Source organism: Oncorhynchus clarkii, chromosome 3 (genome assembly GCF_045791955.1).
Source record: "Oncorhynchus clarkii lewisi isolate Uvic-CL-2024 chromosome 3, UVic_Ocla_1.0, whole genome shotgun sequence".
NCBI classification, from domain to species: Eukaryota; Metazoa; Chordata; class Actinopteri; order Salmoniformes; family Salmonidae; genus Oncorhynchus; species Oncorhynchus clarkii.
This window is the reverse complement of record NC_092149.1, coordinates 73399248-73419442: the sequence shown is the minus strand read 5'-3', so window position 1 is coordinate 73419442 and position 20195 is coordinate 73399248. Positions and strand designations below refer to the sequence as shown.

At 42.0% G+C, this 20195-nt stretch overlaps 1 protein-coding gene across 1 annotated transcript in view; it reads right to left on the bottom strand.

Annotated features, from left to right (window-relative positions):
- The window catches only part of LOC139403842 (glycogen synthase kinase-3 beta-like), a 58694-nt gene that overhangs the window by 25507 nt on the left and 12992 nt on the right, over positions 1 to 20195 (bottom strand). Inside the window, exon 2 of the mRNA XM_071146997.1 lies at positions 6615 to 6808. Coding sequence (XP_071003098.1) covers positions 6615 to 6808 — 194 coding nt within the window. The remainder of the gene's footprint in view (positions 1 to 6614; positions 6809 to 20195) is intronic.

The window sequence follows — 20195 nt, the reverse complement described above, 5'->3', positions numbered from 1 at the left end:
AATTTGGCCCTAAACAGAGAGTACACAGCCCGCAGAATACCTGACCACTGTGACTGACCCAAAATTAAGGAAAGCTTTGACTATGTACAGACTCAGTGAGCATAGCCTTGCTATTGAGAAAGGTCGCCGTAGGCAGACATGGCTCTCAAGAGAAGACAGGCTATGTGCTCACTGCCCACAAAATGAGGTGGAAACTGAGCTGCACTTCCTAACCTCCTGCCCAACGTATGACCATATTAGACACACATATTTCCCTCAGATTACACAGATCCATAAAGAATTCGAAAACATTTCCAATTTTGATAAACTCCCATATCTACTGGGTGAAATTCCACAGTGTACCATCACAGCAGCAAGATTTGTGACCTGTTGCCACGAGAAAAGGGCAACCAGTGAAGAACAAACACCATTGTAAATACAACCCATATTTATGCTTATTTATTTTATCTTGTGTCCTTTAACCATTTGTACATTGTTAAAACACTGTATATATATATATAATATGACATTTGGATTGTCTTTATTGTTTTGAAACTTCTGTATGTGTAATGTTTACAATAAAGCCCCTTGAATTGAATTGAATTGAATTGAATTGAGAGAGAGAGAGAGAGAGAGAGAGAGAGAGAGAGAGAGAGAGAGAGAGAGAGAGAGAGAGACTTTGGTTCATTATCTATTTCACTTGCTTTGGCAATGTACACATATGTTTCCCATGCCAATAAAGCCCTTAAATAGAAATTGAAAATGAAAGACTGGTAAACCACAGTGACATCATGACACCATCACCATGGATGGTGTCATACAGACAACGGCCCTATCAGGATGGTGGAGCAGAGCACACTCCACAAGGAAAAGATCAGACGCTCTGAGCTATCAGACCAAGAAAAAGCTACAAGGCTCTAAAGTGTGACCAATTTGGCTTATGCGCCGAAATATTTTGCTGTGTGACCTGGAGTTCAGCGGCTGAGATCCTTTAAACGCATAAATTCAGCCACGCTTTCGTCACCCTCATGCTGATGCTAGTAAGCAGGCTAGGTAGTGCTAGGTATCAACAACTAATCCAGTAGGGGCTGGAAACTATAGTGAACTTCGATTGGTCAACACTTTTTTGGTTACTACATGATTCCACGTGTTATTTCATAGTTTTGATGTCTTCACTATTATTCTACAATGTAGAAAACAGGAAGAAATTAAGAAAAATCCTAGAAATTCTTTCTTTTTTTATTGAACCTTTATTTAACTAGGCAAGTCAGTTAAGAACAAATTCTTATTTACAAAGACGGCCTACCCCGGCCAAACCCTAACCCGGGCAATGCTGGGCCAATTGTGCGCAGTCCTATGGGACTCCCAATCACGTCCGGGTGTGATACAGCCTGGAATCAAACCAGGGTCTGTAGTGACGCCTCTAGCGCCACTCGGGAATGAGTAGGTGTGTCCAAACCTTTGACTGGTACTGTATATACAGTGGCAAGAAAACGGACGTGAACGCTTTGGCATTACCGGGAAATTTACAAACACTTGGTCATCAAACTTGATCTGATGATCTCAGTCACAACAATAGACAAACATAGCTTAAACTAATAACACAAAAAGTATTGTATTTTTCTTGTCTATATTTAATACATAATTTAAAAATTGTCAGCGTAGGCTGGAAAAAGTATGTGAACCCCTAGGCTAATGACTTCTCCAAAAGCTAATTGGAGTCAGGAGTCAGCTAAGCTGGAGTCCAATCAATGAGACAAGATTGGAGATATTGGTTAGAGCTGCCTTGCCCTATAAAAAACGTTCACAACATTTTTGTTTGCTATTCACAAGAAGCATTGCCTGATGTGAACTATGCCTCGAACAAAAGAGATCTCAGAAGACCTAAGATTAAGAATTGTTGACTTGCATAAAGCTGGAAAGGAAAAGTATCTCTAAAAGCCTTGCTGTTCATCAGTCCACGGCAAGACAAATAGTCTATAAAAGGATGAAGTTCAGCACTGTTGCTACTCTCCTTAGTAGTGGCCGTCCTGCAAAGATGACTGCAAGAGCACAGCGCAGAATGTTCAATGAGGTTAAGAAGAATCCTAGTGTCAGCTAAAGACTTACATAAATCTCTGGAACATGCTAACATCTCTGTTGATGAGTCTACGATACGTAAAACACTAAACAAGAATGGTGTTCATGGGAGGACTCCACGGAAAAGGCCACTGCTGTCCAAAAAAAAGTTCTCTGAAGTTTTCAAAAGTGCAGCTGGATGTTCCACAGCACTACTGGCAAAATATTCTGTGGACAGATGAAACTACAATTGAGTTGTTTGGAAGGAACACATAACACTGTGTGGACAAAAAAGGCACAGCACAACAACATCAAAACCTCATCCCAACTGTAAAGTATGGTGGAGGGAGCATCATGGTTTGGGGCTGTTTTGCTGCCTCAGGGTCTGGACAACTTGCTATCATCGAAGGTAAAATTAATTCCCAAGTTTATCAAGACATTTTGCCGGAGAATGTTAGGCCATCTGTCCGCCAATTGAAGCTCAACAGAAGTTGTGTGATGCAACAGGACAACGACCAAAAACACAGAAGTAAATCAACAACAGAATGGCTTCAACAGACGAAAATACGCCTTCTGGAGTGGCCCAGTCAGAGTCCTGACCTCAACCCGATTGAGACGCTGTGGTATGACCTCAAAAGAGTAGTTCACACCAGACATCCCAAGAATATTGCTAAACTGAAACAATTTTGTAAAGAGGAATGGCCCAAAATTACTCCAGACCGTTGTGCAGGTCTGATCCGCAACGACAGAACATATTTGGTTGAGGTTATTGCTGCCAAAGGAGGGTCAACCAGTTATTAAATCCAAGGGTTCACATATTTTTCCCACCCTGCACTGTGAATGTTAACATGGTGTGTTCAACACAGACATGAAAACGTATAATTGTTTGGGTGCTATTAGTTTAAGCAGACTGCGTTTGTCTGTTGTGATCTAGACGAAGATCAGATCAAATTTTATGTCCAATTTATGCAGAAATCCAGGTATTTCCAAAGGCTTCACATACTTTTTCTTGCCACTGTATATATATTTTTATTATAATTATGGTAATGATTAGGCTTTGATGTGCCATTGTTTCCCAAGCGCAGATTCGTTAGCGTCGTGCTTGCACCATTAATACATCGAAAACTGCTTGTATCTAACCCAAACAGTTCAAAAGATCAGGCCTGGTCACATAAAACATCTTAAGTGTTTCCCTTAATGATTTACCTTAAGGAACCATTTCTTGTTATCTGAGGAAATGGTTTAAGGGTGCTGCAGAGAGCCCCTCAAAGCACCTTAAGGGGTTTTACGGTAGTTTGAAGGCATGTAAGGCAGAAAGTCTCTGGTTACCATGGAGATGACCTGATTCACTGATTGAACTTCTCCTCAAAGATTTCACATTTATTTTGTGAGATCGCAAAATAGAATGTCTTCATTCAAGACAGGAGAAAAAAATGGATTCAGAGTAAGTTTATTTGAGTTACTTTTTTACATTCATAAACCATGTCATGGCCATTCACGGGCCACATTTGTTTTACACTTTGTTCAGTCATATTTGTTACCTCATTAGCTAGCTAGCTAACAACCTGGTGACTTAACCAGTATATCCTAACATGTGGGGGCACAGAAAGAAAGGAAAGGGGATAGCTTCTTCAGGAGATCACTGGTCATAGCAATGAATGAATGACAGATATCTTGCATGTCCTCATCACAAACTTGCTCTTAAAGAGACAAATCTTTTTAATTTCAATGACAGGTATTTGTATGAACATTTTAGTTTTTATATTAAACTAATTCATTTACCGTGTTAAATATTAGTTTCTAGGGCACAACATGTGCTTCAGAAGTAGCTAGAATTCATATAGGCTATATATCTTATTTTATGGTGTTAGTAAATGTTATGTTGTGCTCCTAACGTTTTAAAGCTGGGAGCAATATTCTTTTTCATTTATAGCCCTGACTATGCAGAGTACAAGCACACACACTCTATACTTACACACTATGGGTATTACACTGTAATTCTTCCACTGGGCTGAAATATGATCCCTCAAAAAAGTCCAGAGGGACATATCCCAAGATACACTGGGAGAAGCCTGAGCCCACCCAGCGCCTGACACTAGAACACACACAGTTACTTTAGGCAGCTGCATTATGGTACAGAGCCTGCTCACGTGTGTGTGTGTGTGTGTGTGTGTGTGTGTGTGTGTGTGTGTGTGTGTGTGTGTGTGTGTGTGTGTGTGTGTGTGCACATGTGCCGACTGGTCACAAAGCTCCCAGTGAGGCACACTGCAGAAAGAGAGAGAAACAGAGGAGGAGACAAAGATGTTGGTGTTTATGAACTGTTCGCATGTGTTTGCGTGTGTGTGCAGCAGTCATGTGAGGAGACTTAGCGCTCAATACTCATTGAGTTCATTCTTCATAACAGTCCACACATAGGGAGTGAGGGAGAAATAGAAAAGAAAAAGAGGGGGGTTGGCTGCTATAAAGGAAAAACAGAACACCCAAACCTCTACATCTGACTCGGGCTGATTTTATACAGGCTGCCCAATTCTGAAAAAGATCTAATGTGATTGGTCAAAAGACCAATTAGTTGAAAAAGATCAGAATTAGGCTGCCTGTCTAAACGCAGCCTAAGAACCCATCTGCAAGTAACTGATTTGAAAATGATTAAACGGTCAGAAGGCAGTGTGTATTTACTGATGGTGTTGAATCCAGTTTTCTGGACATAACAAAGGGTGTCCCATAAGGATTGATTCTTGGTTCTGTTCTTTTTACTATTTACATTAAGAATATTGGTTTATCTTTAAAAAATATATATTTCACCTGTATGCAGATGATACTTGTGTATGCTATTGCCTTGCAGAACTGAAATTGGTACTTAATGCAGGTAAAATGAAGTATATGTTATTTTCCAAATCAGGTAAGAAATGATCTGATGATTTATGCATGCGTACATTGGATGGCTCATTGATCGTGCTCCTGCTTATAGGCATCTGGATTGATGATAGTCTTTTCCTTCAAAAAGTATTTGAATGAATTAGTCAAGAACTTAAAAAAGGTAGACTCATCGATGACGGAGATGCAGAAAATCATTTCCACGTTGAAACTTCCCTGGCTACCTCACTGTGAACAGTGTGAAGTGAACCCGTGCACATACTGTGTGTGACTGTCACGCCCTGACCTTAGAGAGCCGTTTTATCTCTCTATTTGGTGAGGTCAGGATGTGATTTGGGGTGGGCATTCTTTGTTGTCTATTTCTTTGTTTTGAGTGTGTCTCTGATTGGGAATCATACTTAGGCAGCCTTTTTCCCACCTGTGTTTGTGGGTAATTATTTTCTGTTTAGTCTCTGTTACCTGACAGAACTGTTAGCTTTCGTTTTGTTGCTTTGTTCAAGTGTTTTTTTGATAATAAAATAAATCATGAACACTTTTCAAGCTGCGCTTTGGTCCACTCCTTCCGACGACAGGCGATACAGTGACTGTGTGAGACTGTGTGAGAGTGAAGCCTTGCATCTCACTCATCTCAATATCTGTGCTGCTGCTTGTGGCAACGACATTTAGCTGAGTCTAACTTTAAGAATTAAAATGGGCTTATTTTATAGGACTGGTCATGCTTTTTGTTAAATAGCAGAAAACAAATCATTCAGTCAACATTCCTTCCGGTCTTAGACTAAGGTGATATTATCTATATCATGTGTCAAACTCATTCCACTGAGGACCGAGTGTCTGCCGATTTTTGCACCTCTCCTCACCTGGTTGTCTAGGTCTTATATGAAAGGAAAACACAAAAACCTAAAAGACACTAGGCACTCCATGCAGTGAATTTGACACCCCTGGTCTATATGAATGCAGTTACCACTGTATTGAAGCCACTGAACACAGTTTTACAAAGTGCATTACGCTTTATTATGGGCAATAGTTTCAGCACACATCACTGCACTCTATCACAAAGTAGTCAAACCAAATGCTTCAGTACATCTGCTGCTCCAAAGCTAACACTTAGGATAATAAGTCCAAGACTTCTGAGGGCAAAGCTAGTGACCTAACAAAGACAACAGCAACACAACAGTCAGTCCTATTCACAGCCCCACATTGAGATAGTGATGGTATCGTCAGTCCTAGGAGAAATTGGGTTAACATGGCGACAATCTGGACCTTGACACGCACACACACGCAAAACACAATGCTACATTGCACAGCCATCTGTGCATTCACTGCTACTACTGAGCAGATGTAGTTATAGGAGTTTGTTTCTGTAGTAGTGGAACTAGACTAGAGAGTGGCAGGGAACTGAGGGACACCTGTATAGTGTGTGTGTTTGTCTCTCTCTTTGTTCTACTAACAGAGTGTGGAGCCTGTAATCCATTCACAAAAGACCAGAGAACAGTAGTGTGAATGGAAGGAGTCATCCTTTATAGTAGAACCCACTCTGAATGAAAGTCATCCGTTACAAAGAAAGGATGGAAGAAAAAGACTTCAACAGAAAGATGAATGAAGGATGTTATCTTTGAAAAGACAAGAATGATGTCATCGTTTCATGAGATCAGAGAAATGTGTGTGCGTGTGTGTGTCTGGGAGCACCCTGCAGTCTCTCTCACCTTAAACCTCTTGTCCTGCAGAACCTTCTTGATGGCCAGCAGCTCTCCAGAGTCACACAGCTTGGCCTGGTAGACCACTCCGAAGGAGCCGTTCCCAATCACCTTGGTGTCTGTATAGCTGACCTCTTGGGGCCTGTCGGGCCCTTGGCCTGGGGTGGCCATCACCGTTGTCACCTTACTGCCATCCTTGTCCCCTACAGGAGGTACAGAGAGGATGAGGGTAGAGAAGGGGTGAGATAGTCTTCAGTGACCTTAAGTGAAGAGTGTGTCTAATGACAAATAAACAAGCGAGACTAGATGACAGACACACTCACATGATCACACTGTCAGAGTTATATTACGAAGCCAGACACACTCACAGGATCACACTGTCAGAGTTATATTACGAAGCCTGACACACTCGCATGATCACACTGTCAGAGTTATATTACGAAGCCTGACACACTCGCTAACTGACACGTTAACTTTTAGCGCCGTGTCTCCGGCGTGCTAGAGTAGTAACGACTACCCCGATGCTTCCCTGTTCCATCTATTGCTGTTCACTGGACTCTATGAGCACTTGGCTTCATAGCGGATGCCTGCTGGTGTCATGCTCGTCTGAATGATTGGACCAAGGTGCAGTGTGCGTAGAATTACACGTTTAATAAATATGAAACTCACCAAACAAAACAGAAGAAAAATTAAACCTGACGTTCTGGGCTGCTCACAGGCAGCTACACACAAACAAGATCCCACAAACAACAGGTGGGAAAAGGCTGCCTAAATATGATCCCCAATCAGAGACAACGATAGACAGCTGCTTCTGATTGGGAACCATACCAGGCCAACATAGAAAACGAAAAACTAGAATGCCCACCCTAATCACACCCTGACCTAACCAAATAGATCAATAAAAAGGTTCTCTAAGGTCAGGGCGTGACAGCTGGACTGTTCATTAATCACGGTACTCCATTTTGTTTATTTTTTGTTTATCTGTTGGCCCCAGCCTCGAACTCAGGCCCTGTGTGTAGTTAACCAACCCTCTCTGCCCATTCATCGGCATTTTACCTGTTGTTGTTGTCTTAGCTGATTAGCTGTTGTTGTCCTACCCTTTGTTGTCTTAGCTAGCTCTCACAATCAACACCTGTGATTGCTTTATGCCTCGCTTTATGTCTCTCTCAAATGTCAATATGCCTTGTAAACCGTTGTTTAGGATAGTTATCACTGATTTAGTTTACTGCTGAGGCCCTAGTCCCACTCAACATGCCTCATATCTCCTTTGTCCGACCTCCCACACATGCGGCGACCTCACCCAGCATAACTAGCCGGTCCAGAGATGCAACCTCTCTTATCATCACTCGGTGCCTGGGTTTACCTCCACTGTACCCACACCCCACCATATCCCTGTCTGTACATTAAGCCCTGAATCTATTCTACCACGCTCAGAAATCTGCTCCTTTTATTCTCTGTCCCCAATGCACTAGATGACCAGTTTTGATAGCCTTTAGCCGTACCCTCATCCTACTTCTCCTCTGTTCCTCGGGTAATGTGTAGGTTAACCCAGGCCCTGCGTGTCCCCAGGCACTCTCAATTGTTGACATCTGTAACCGAAAAGACCTTGGTTTCATGCATGTTAACATCAGAAACCTCCTCCCTAAGTTTGTTTTACTCACTGCTTTAACACACTCCGCAAACCCTGATGTCCTTCCCGTGACTGAATCCTGGCTTAGGAAGGCCACCAAAAATGTCCATACCCAACTGCAACATTTTCCGTCAAGATAGAACTGTCAAAGGGGAGGAGTTGCAATCTACACCAGAGATAGCCTGCAAAGTTATGTCCTACTATCCAGGTCTATGCCCAAACAGTTCGAGCTTCTAATCTCTCCAGAAATAAGTCTCTCACTTTTGCCGCCTGTTATAGACCCCCCTCAGCTCCCAGCTGTGCCCTGGACACCATATGTGAATTGATTGCCCCCCATCTATCTTCAGAGTTCGTTCTGTTAGGTGACTGGGATATGCTTGACACCCCAGCAGTCCTACAATCTAAGCTAGATGGCCTCAATCTCACACAAATGATCAAGGAACCTACCAGGTACAACCACAAATCCGTAAACATGGACACCCTCATAGATATTATCCTGACCAACTTGCCCTCCAAATACGCCTCTGCTGTATTCAATCAGGATCTCAGCAATCACTGCCTCATTGCCTGTATCCGCTATGGGTCCGCGGTCAAACGACCACCAATCATCACTGTCAAACTCTCCCTAAAACACTTCTGCGAGCAGGCCTTTCTAATCGACCTGGCCCGGGTATCCTGGAAGGATATTGACCTCATCCCGTCAGTAGAGGATGCCTGGTCGTTCTTTAAAATACATTTCCTCACCATCTTAAATAAGCATGCCCCATTCAAAAAATGTATAACTAAGAACAGATATAGCCCTTGGTTCACCCAGACCTGACTGCCCTTGACCAGCACAAAAACATCCTGTGGCGGACTGCACTAGCATCGAATAGTCCATGCGATATGCAACTTTTCAGGGAAGTCAGAAACCAATACAGGCAGTCAGTCAGGAAAGCAAAGGCTAGCTATTTCAAACAAAAATTTGCATCCTGTAGCTCTAACTCAAAAAAGTTTTGGGAAACTGTAAAGTCCATGGAGAATAAAAGAACATCATCCCAGCTGCCCACTGCACTGAGGCTCTGTAACACTGTCTCCACCGATAATTCCACGATAATCGAGAATTTCAATAAGCCTTTCTCTACAGCTGGCCATGCTTTCCTCCTGGCTGCCCCAAACCCGGCCAAGAGCTCTGCACCCCCCGCAGCTACAGTGGGGCAAAACAGTATTTAGTCAACCACCAATTGTGCAAGTTCTCCCACTTAAAAAGATGAGAGAGGCCTGTAATTGTCATCATAGGTACACTTCAACTATGACAGACAAAATGAGAAAAAAAATCCAGAAAATCACATTGTAGGATTTGTAATGAATTTATTTGCAAATAATGGTGGAAAATAAGTATTTGGTCAATAACAAAAGTTTATCTCAATACTTTGTTATATACCCTTTGTTAGCAATGACAGAGGTCAAACGTTTTCTGTAAGTCTTCACAGGGTTTTCCTTCGTTGCCCGGGCGGAGTGTTTCGGATCATTGTCATGCTGAAAGACCCAGCCACGTTTCATCTTCAATGCCCTTGCTGATGGAAGGAGGTTTTCACTCAAAATCTCACGATACATGGCCCCATTCATTCTTTCCTTTACACGGATCAGTCGTCCTGGTCCCTTTGCAGAAAAACAGCCCCAAAGCATGACGTTTCCACCCCCATGCTTCCCAGTAGGTTTGGTGTTCTTTGGATGCAACTCAGCATTCTTTGTCCTCCAAACACGACGAGTTGAGTTTTTACCAAAAAGTTATATTTTGGTTTCATCTGACCATATGACATTCTCCCAATCTTCTTCTGGATCATCCAACTGCTCTCTAGCAAACTTCAGACGGGCCTGGACATGTACTGGCTTAAGCAGGTGGACACGTCTGGCATTGCAGGATTTGAGTCCCTGGCGGCGTAGTGTGTTACTGATGGTAGGCTTTGTTACTTTGGTCCCTGCTCTCTGCAGGTCATTCACTAGGTCCCCCCGTGTGGTTCTGGGATTTTTGCTCACCGTTCTTGTGATCATTTTGACCCCACAGGGTGAGGTCTTGCATGGAGCCCCAGATCGAGGGAGATTATCAGTGGTCTTGTATGTCTTCTATTTCCTAAGAATTGCTCCAACAGTTGATTTCTTCAAACCAAGTTGCTTACCTATTGCAGATTCAGTCTTCCCAGCCTGGTGCAGGTCTACAATTTTGTTTTTGGTGTCCTTTGACAGCTCTTTGGTCTTGGCCATAGTGGAGTTTGGAGTGTGACTGTTTGAGTTTGTGGACAGGTGTCTTTTATACTGATAACAAGTTCAAACAGGTGCCATTAATACAGGTAACGAGTGGAGGACAGAGGAGCCTCTTAAAGAAGAAGTTGTGAGAGCCAGAAATCAGAAATCTTGCTTGTTTGTAGGTGACTAAATACTTATTTTCCACCATAATTTGCAAATAAATTCATTAAGAATCATACAATGTGATTTTCTGGATTTTTTTTCTCATTTTGTCTGTCATAGTGGAAGTGTACCTATGATGAAAATTACAGGCCTCTCTCATCTTTTTAAGTGGGAGAACTTGCACAATTGGTGGCTGACTAAATACTTTTCTGCCTCACTGTACTTGCCCATGCCTCCCCAGCCTGTCCTTCACCCAAATCGAGATCTGAAAGAGCTGCAAAACCTGGACCCGTACAAATCAGCTGGGCTAGACAATCTCTTTCTAAAATTATCTGCTGCCATTGTTGCAACCCCTATTACCAGTCTGTTCAACCTCTCTTTCATTTTGTCTGAGATCCCTAAAGATTGGAAAGCTGCCACAGTCATCCCCCTCTTCAAAGTGGGTGACACTCTAGATCCAAACTGTTATAGACCTATATCCATCCTGCCATGCCTTTCTAAAGCCAAGGTAATAAACAGATCACTGACCATTTCGAATCCCACCATACCTTCTCCGCTGTGCAATCTGGTTTACAAGCTGGTCACGGATGCACCTCAGCCACGCTGAAGGTACTAAACGATATCATAACCGCCATTGATAAAAGACAGTACTGTGCAGTTGTATTCATCGACCTGGCCAAGGCTTTCGACTCTGTCAATCACCATATTATTTTCGGCAGACTCAACAGTCTTGGGTTCTCAAACGACTGCCTCGCCTGGTTCACCAACTACTTCTTAGACAGAGTTCAGTGTGTCAAATCGGAGGGCCTGTTGTCCGGACCTCTGGCAGTCTCTATGGGGGTACCACAGGGTTCAATTCTCAGGCCGACTCTTTTCTCTGTATATAGCAACGATGTCGCTCTTGCTGTGGGTGATTCCCTGATCCACATCAACGCAGACAACACCATTCTGTATACATCTGGCCCTTATTTGGACACTGTGTTAACTAACATCCGAACAAGCTTCAATGCCATACAACACTCCTTCCGTGACCTCCAACTGCTCTTAACCTTTTTGGGATAGGGGGCAGCAATTTCACATTTGGATGAATAGCGTGCCCAGAGTGAACTGCCTCCTACTCTGTCCCAGATGCTAATATATGCATATTATGATTAGTATTGGATAGAAAACACTCTGACGTTTCTAAAACTGTTTGAATGATGTCTGTGAGTATAACAGAACTCATATGGCAGGCGAAAACCTGAGAAAAATCCAACCAGTAAGTGGTATATTGAGGTTTGTAGTTTTTCAAAGCTTGGCCTACCGAATACACAGTGTCTATGGAGTCAAGTTGCACTTCCTACGGCTTCCACTAGATGTCAACCGTCTTTAGAAACTGGTTTGAGGATTCTACTATAAAGGAGGGGCTCATGAGACCTGTTCGAGTCAGTGGTCTGGCAGAGTGTCTCAGGCTCGTGCCGCGCGCTCCCGACAGAGTTACCCCTCCTTCCAGTGCTTTTCTTCAGACATAGGAATTCTCCGGTTGGAACAATATTGATATTTTATGTTAAAAACATCCTAAAGATTGATTCCATACATCGTTTGACTTGTTTCTACGACCTGTAACGGAACATTTTGAGTTTTTGTCTGGACGAAGTGCTCGCGCCTCATGAAGATGGATTACTGGGCTGAACACGCTAACAACAAGTGGCTATTTGGACATAAATTATGGACTTTATGGAACTTTATGGAACAAATCAGTCATTTATTGTCGAACTGAACAAAGGTAAGTGAATATTTATAGTGTTAATTCTAACTTCTTTTGACTCCAAAATGGCGGATATTTCTCCAGCTGGATTGGGCTCTGAGCGCCGTTCTCAGATAATGCTTTTTCCGTAAAGTTTTTTTGAAATCTGACACAGCGGTTGCATTAAGGAGAAGTCTATTTTTAATTCTGTGAATAACAGTTGTATCTTTTATCAATGTTTATTATGAGTATTTCTGCAAAATCACTGGATGTTTTGGAATCAAAACATTACTGCACGTAATGCGCCAATGTAAACTGAGATTTTTGGATATAAATATGGACATTATCGAACAAAACATACATGTATTGTGTAACATGATGTCCTATGAGTGTCATCTGATGAAGATCATCAAAGGTTAGTGATTAATTTTATCTATATTTCTGCTTTTTGTGACTCCTATCTGTGGCTGGAATTATTATTTATTTTTTTACTTGGCTATGAGCTCACATAATCATATGTTGTGCTTTCGCTGTAAAGCATTTTTTAAATCGGACACGATGGGAAGATTAATTAACAAGACGTTTATCTTTCATTTGCTGTATTGGACTTGTTAATGTGTGAAAGTTACATATTTCTAAAAAATATTTTTGAATTTCGCTCGCTGCCTTTTCAGCTGAATATTGTCGAGGGGTTCCGCTAGCGGAACGCCTGCGCTAGAAAGGTTCAACGCTAGTAAAACCAAATGCATGCTGTTCAACCGCTCACTGCCCGCACCCGCCCGCCCGACTAGCATCACAACTCTGGACGGTTCTGACTTAGAATATGTGGACAACTACAAATACCCCGGTGTCTGGCTAGACTGTAAACTCTCCTTCCAGATTCATTTTAAACATCTCCCATCCAAAATTACATCTAGAATCAGCTTCCTTTTTTGCAACAAAGCATCCTTCACTCACGCCGCCAAACATAACCTCGTAAAACTGACTATCCTACCGATCCTTGACTTCGGCGATGTCATTTACAAAATAGCTTCCAAACTCTACTCAGCAAACTGGATGCAGTTTATCACAGTGCCATCTGTTTTGTCACCAAAGCCCCATATACCACCCACCACTGCGACCTGTATGCTCTAGTCGGCTGGCACCTCGCTACATATTCGTCGCCAGACCCACTGGCTCCAGGTCATCTATAAGTCTATGCTAGGTAAAGCTCTGCCTTATCTCAGCTCATGGTCATGATAACAACACCCACCCGTAGCACGCGCTCCAGCAGGTATATCTCACTGGTCATCCCCAAAGCCAACACCTCCTTTGGCTGCCTTTCCTTCCAATTATCTGCTGCCAATGACTGGAACGAATTGCAAAAATCGCTGAGCTGGAGACTTATATTTCCCTCACTAACTTTAAACTTCAGCTATCAGAGCAGCTAACCGATCGCTGCAGCAGTACATAGCCCATCTGTAAATAGCCGACCCAATCTACCTACCTCATCCCATACTGTTTTATTTACTTTTCTCCTCTTTGAACACCAGTATTTCTACTTGCACATCACCATCTGCTCATCTATCACTCCAGTGTTAATTTGCTAAACTGTAATTACTTCGCTACTATGGCCTATTTATTGCCTTACCTCCTCACGCCATTTGCACACACTGTATATATACTTTATTTTTTTCTCTATTGTGTTATTGACTGTACGCTTGTTTATTCCATGTATAACTCTGTATCGTTGTTTGTGTCGCACTGCTTTGCTTTGTCTTGGCCAGGTCGCAGTTGTAAATGAGAACTTGTTCTCAACTAGCTTACCTGGTTAAATAAAGGTGAAATAAAAATTTAAAAAATTAGAGTTATATTATGAAGCCTGACACACTTGCATGATATTACGCAATCATACACATTGTAACAGTCATTCTTTACTAAACATTAATGGCACTGGGTTTGAATATCAGCCAGCAACTTGCATGGTTTAGATTTTTAAACACATGATTGTAGTTCAGTCAAGACCCATAATGCTGCAGTATGAGCAAGGCACTTAACCCTAATTGCTCATGTAAATTGCTCTGGATAAGAGCATCTGCTAAATTACTAAAATGTTAAATGTAAATCTGAGAGCCTGGCCAACCTAGACGAAATATAATTTTCACATACAAGCTTTCTTCTCCTCCTCCTATAAATGTCCCCCTCTCCTCTAGTTCCTTCCTCTACAGTAAATTGCACGGCATGCCTTTCCCTTAGGATTAATGAGAACGCCTACTCCTGTTTAAGTGGGTTTAAACTGAAGTGCACTAGAGAGTGTGTGTGCGTGCGTGCGTGCGTGCGTGTGTGCGTGTGTGTGTGCGTGCGTGTGTGCATGTGTGTGTGTGTGCGTGCGTGTGCGTGTGTGTCAGGGTTAAAGTCTCTGTTATCTTCTTGTTAAAGGATAACCAGACCTGCCTAGCATACCGTGTGTGTCGCATGTCATGGTGCATGCTGCAGCCATACCACCACTATACATCCCCGGGCCAAGGCCCCAGCCCTGTTACCACACCTACCTCAACCCCAAAACTGCACAGCACCCACCCCAACCACCAACTGCAAATCAAGCTATGAATGAAATCTGTTCATATTATAATCATCCATGAATGTCAATGCCTATGTAAAAAAAAATGGACAGCTCTGGCGGCCATACTGCCTAACTCTCACTCACACTTGACATCTATACACACTGGATCTCCCTCCCACTCAAATCTAGAAACTCAGACTCTCCCTAGCCAGCTAAAATACTAAACCTCTGTCTAAAGTTCTCACAGACAGCCAAGTCACATTTACATTATCCATCCCTTACACAAGACCCAGGGAAAGTAGATTTCACATTAGCTAAAAATAAAATAAATATCTTCAATATAAGGCTTCCTTTCCTTATTCCATATCATCCAACCTGAATGTGTTGAGATAGTACACAGAGTGGTTCTATCACGGACATGGACCACTGTCAGCACACACACGCACTGCAGTGAGACCACAGTAGCAGCTGCTCCTGTGGTGAGTGTAGATGCAGTGCTGACAGGCGGGCAGGCAGTGAGAAGTTCAGCTGGATGAGTCTGATGTGTATTAATGCTGCTGAGTCAACACTAACCTGACCCAGTCTAGTCACCATGGCCACGATGCAGAGGAGACAGTGAACTGGGGCTAAAGCCTTGACACTGACTGAGCACCAAGAAACAAGACATATTACTACTGAATGCCTACTTACAGCTTCTGAACCTGTCCAAATGAGACAGTGGATAAATGCTGTACCGGAAAAGGAAAACATTCATTTGGTTGATGGTGTGTGTGTGTGCCAGAGGAAAGGTTAAGCAGCAGTATTACTCCAGCAGCCCTGCAGTGGTGCAGTCTTTAACCCCAATCAGAGACAACACTCACACACTCAGCAATTAGACCTGCTCTGGATGTGACTGGGCCACCTGCGGAAACGCACGCACGCACACACACACACACACACACACACACACACACACACACACACACACACACACACACACACACACACACACACACACACACACACACACACACACACACACACACACACACACACACACACACACACACACACACACACACACAGCATCACTGAAGCTGGAGATTCCCATCTCCCTCACTAGCTTTAAGAAGCAACTGTCAGAGCAGCTCACAGATCACTGCACCTGTTCATAGTCCATCTGTATACAGCCCATCTATATACCTCATCCCCATACTGTATTTATTTATTTTGCTCCCTTTGCACCACAGTATCTCTACTTGCACATCCATCTTTTGCACATCTACCATTCCAGTGTTTAATTGCTGTATTGTAATTACTTCGCCACCATGGCCTATTTATTGCCTTAACTCCCTTATTTGACCTAATTTGCACTGACTGTATATAGACTTTGTTTTCTTTTTTTTCTACTGTATTATTGACTGTATGTTTTGTTTATTCCATGTGTAACTCTGTGTTGTTGTATGTGTCGAACTGCTATGCTTTATCTTGGCCAGGTCGCAGTTGCAAATGAGAAGTTGTTCTCAACTAGCTTACCTGGTTAAATAAAGGTGAAAAAATAAATAAAAATCTCTTGGGTGTGCAGGAAAAGAAGTGGGGTTCTGTGACACAAAAATGACCAAAATAGACTTCACAAACAAGAAAGGGAGAAAAGAAAGAAACTAGAGGAGGGAGGGAAAGAGAGAGAGAGAGAGAGAGAGAGAGAGAGGTTGGACGGGTATAGACCTCTGCTTATACCATCCAGCGGGATTGTTTCAAGAACGCCTCTTCACTTCCTGAAACCATAACAAACTTCCACATCATCCACAAACACCCACACGCAAACACACAAGCAAACACACAACCTTAGCCCTTACCTCCACATCGCCTGTTTCTGCATTTCTGCCAAAAGTGATGGCGTCATGAATTAAAAAGCATGTTGTGTCTCAACCTATGGCGTGCAGCACAACACCCCAAAAAAATTATTATGTAAAATAAGATCTAAACTACAGCATTTGCCAATATGAAAAAAAAATCAGAGTTTACGAGCTTTTATAAAATTGAAATTAAAGGTAAAAAAATTGTTGCCAGAAAATATGAATTGTTTCACAGCCCTCTTTGTATATTTAAAACCAAATACTTTTAGACTTTTACTCAAGTAGTATTTAACAGGGTGCCACTAACTTAGTCTGGCTTTAATTCCATTTTGTCTACAAAATAAGAATTAACATCTCCATCTCAAATAAAAATCTAAATTAAAACATTAGGACTAAATCAAATCAAAACTTTATGTTTAGTGCATTTAAAGTTTAATTTGATTTAGTCCTATTTTTTTACTTACATTTTTGGTTGAGATGGAGACGTCCATCCAACATTTAAATTATGAATTGTAGATAAACTGGAATTAAAACCAGACTAAGTCTGTGGCACAGATTGAACTATCCAAGCAGAAGATACATCTCCTTACAAATGTTGGTTGCGTTGACCACCAAACACAATTCAATAACACTTTTGAAATACAATAAATAGCCTATTAACTTGTCGAAAAGTCAACAAATTATTTGTTGGATTTGCGTCTCCAACTCAACCCAGATTTTTTTTGTTAAAGAATGGGATTAAGCCGCTGGCTCATATAGAACTACCTAAGCTGTAAATACATAACCTTTAAATGTTGATATTTGTTTGCATTGTCAACCACAATTCAATATTATGTTTGTAATATAGTAAATAGCCTAAAGTTAAAGGAAAACAATTTTTTGGTATTTCTTTCATTAGTCCATTGTTGACCCTGTCCCTAAATGTGACTTGTTTCAGGAAACTAGGTGTATGTCGCACGTCACTGCTTCACAGGAGAGGCATTTGAAAGTGAACATTTTTTTTTTAATCAAAATGCATTTTTTGGGGCAGAAAAGCCTTCTGTAACATGTGAACTTGCATGTGCCTTAATAACAAAGCACCCCTACACCATCACAACTCCTCCTCCATGTTTCAGGGTGGGAACCACATGCGGAGATCATCCGTTCACCTACCCTACTCTCTGTCTCACAAAGACACGGCAGTTGGAACCAAAAATCTCAAATTTTAACTCATCAGACCAAAGGACAGATTTCCACCGGTCTAATGTCCATTGCTCTTGCTTGGGCCATGTCCAAGTCTCTTCTTCTTATTGGTGTCCTTTAGTAGTGGTTTATTTGCAGCAATTTGACCATGAAGGCCTGATTCAACCAGTCTACTCTGAACAGTTGATGTTGAGATGTGTCTGTTACTTGCTAAAAGTGTGCAAAGCTGTCATCAAGGCAAAGGGTGGCTACTTTGAAGAATCTCAAATCTCAAGTATATTTTGATTTGTTTAACACTTTTCTAGTTACTACATGATTCCATATGTGTTATTTCATAGTTTGATGTCTTCACTGTTATTCCACAATGTAGAAAATAGTAAAAATAAAGAAAAACCCTTGAATGAGTAGGTGTGTCCAAACTTTTGACTGGTACTGTATATTTTATAATTTTGTAAGAAAGTCATTGCAAGTTAAAAGCTAGCTAGCTAATGTTAGCTGGCTGGATCGCTAGCTAACGTTACGTGTATAATCTGTGTAGTAATATTATTTGTATCTCAGAATCATTTGCATTGCTAGTTATAGCCTAATGTTAGTTTGCTAGCTAGCTAACATTTGAACCTATTTTGAACCCATTTGAAGTTAGATGGTTAGCTTTAGCTATGCAGGGTAGTAACGTTATGAGTTGGGATTATGGTTAATTGTTGTTTAGCTAGCTAGCAACATATCTAAACAAAAGACTCCACTATGCAAGTAACCATTTCCCTGTACCGTTTACACCTGTGCATGTGACAAATACACACTATTTGATATAGTGTGTGTTTACCAGAGACGGTAATGTGAAGAACAACATGACCTGCACCAAAGTTAAATTCTCCGGTAGAATGCTCTGCTTTTATTTCATCACACTCATAACCAACCGTAAGCTATTTTCTGTCATTAGCTATCCATTAACTGGAAAATAATTATCTTGTTGTGAGTTTACTTACTTTACTTTCACAATTTTGCCTAAGAACACAGCCATGAATAAAGTATGGTACCAACACATCCTCCAAGAGCAACTTCTCCCAAGCATCCAGGAACAGTTTGGTGAAGAACAATGTATTTTCTAACATGATGGAGCACCTTGCCATGAGGCAAAAGTGATAACTAAGTGGCTCGGGGAACAAAACATCAATATTTTGTGTCCATGGCCAGGAAACTCCCCAGACCTTAATCCCATTGAGAACGTGTAGTCAATCATCAAGAGGTGGGTGGACAAACAAAAATCTACAAATCCTGACAAACTCCAAGCATTGATTATGCAAGAATGGGCTGCCATCAGTCAGGATGTGGCCCAGAAGTTAATTGACAGCATGCCAGGGTTGTCAAGGCTGTGGGTAATTGGTGAAAGGAGTCAGGTGCAGGAGAGCTGAGATGCGTGGACAAGGTATTTAATTCAAGAAAACACAAGTACAAACACAATAAAAACGGGCGTAACAACAAAACCCGGCAACAATCATACCAGCCGTCTAATACAGACTTACAATAAAACAAACACGCACACAAACATGGGGGAAACCAGAGGGTTAAATAATGAACATGTAATGGGGGGAATTGAAACCAGTTGTGTAGAAAACAAAGACAAAACAAATGGAAAATGAAAAGTGGATCGGTGATGGCTAGAAGGCCGGTGACGTCGACCGCCGAATGCCGCCTGAACAAGGAGAGGGACCGACTTCGGCGGAAGTCGTGACAAGGGTGGATTGCAGAGGTCTTGAAAAAGAAGGGTCAACAATGCAAATATTGACTCTTTGCATCAACTTCATGTAATTGTCAATAAAAGCCTTTGACACTTATGAAATGCTTGTAATTATACTTCAGTATTCCATAGTAACATTTGACAAAAATATCTAAAGACACTGAAGCAGCAAACTTTGTGAAAATTAATATTTGTATCATTCTCAAAACCTTTTGCCACGACTGTACATGCAGACACAAATGAAGTCACAGACACAGTCACATTCACAGACACACAACTGGGTGAGCGGGTCAAGTGTCTACAGTGTATGGCTGACGTTGGGGAGCAGGGTAGTTTTTGGAATGTACAGCGAGACATCTATCCACCAGTTATCTCTCTCCCCCTTTCTCTCTCTCCCCTCCCTCTCTCTCTCTCTCCCCCTCTCTCTCCCTCCCCCTCTCTCTCCCCTCCCTTTCTCTTTCCCCCCTCTCTCTCTCCCCTCCGTCTCTCTCTCTCTCTCCTCCCTCTCTCTCCCCTCCCTCTCTCTCCCCCTCTCTCTCTCGCTCTCCC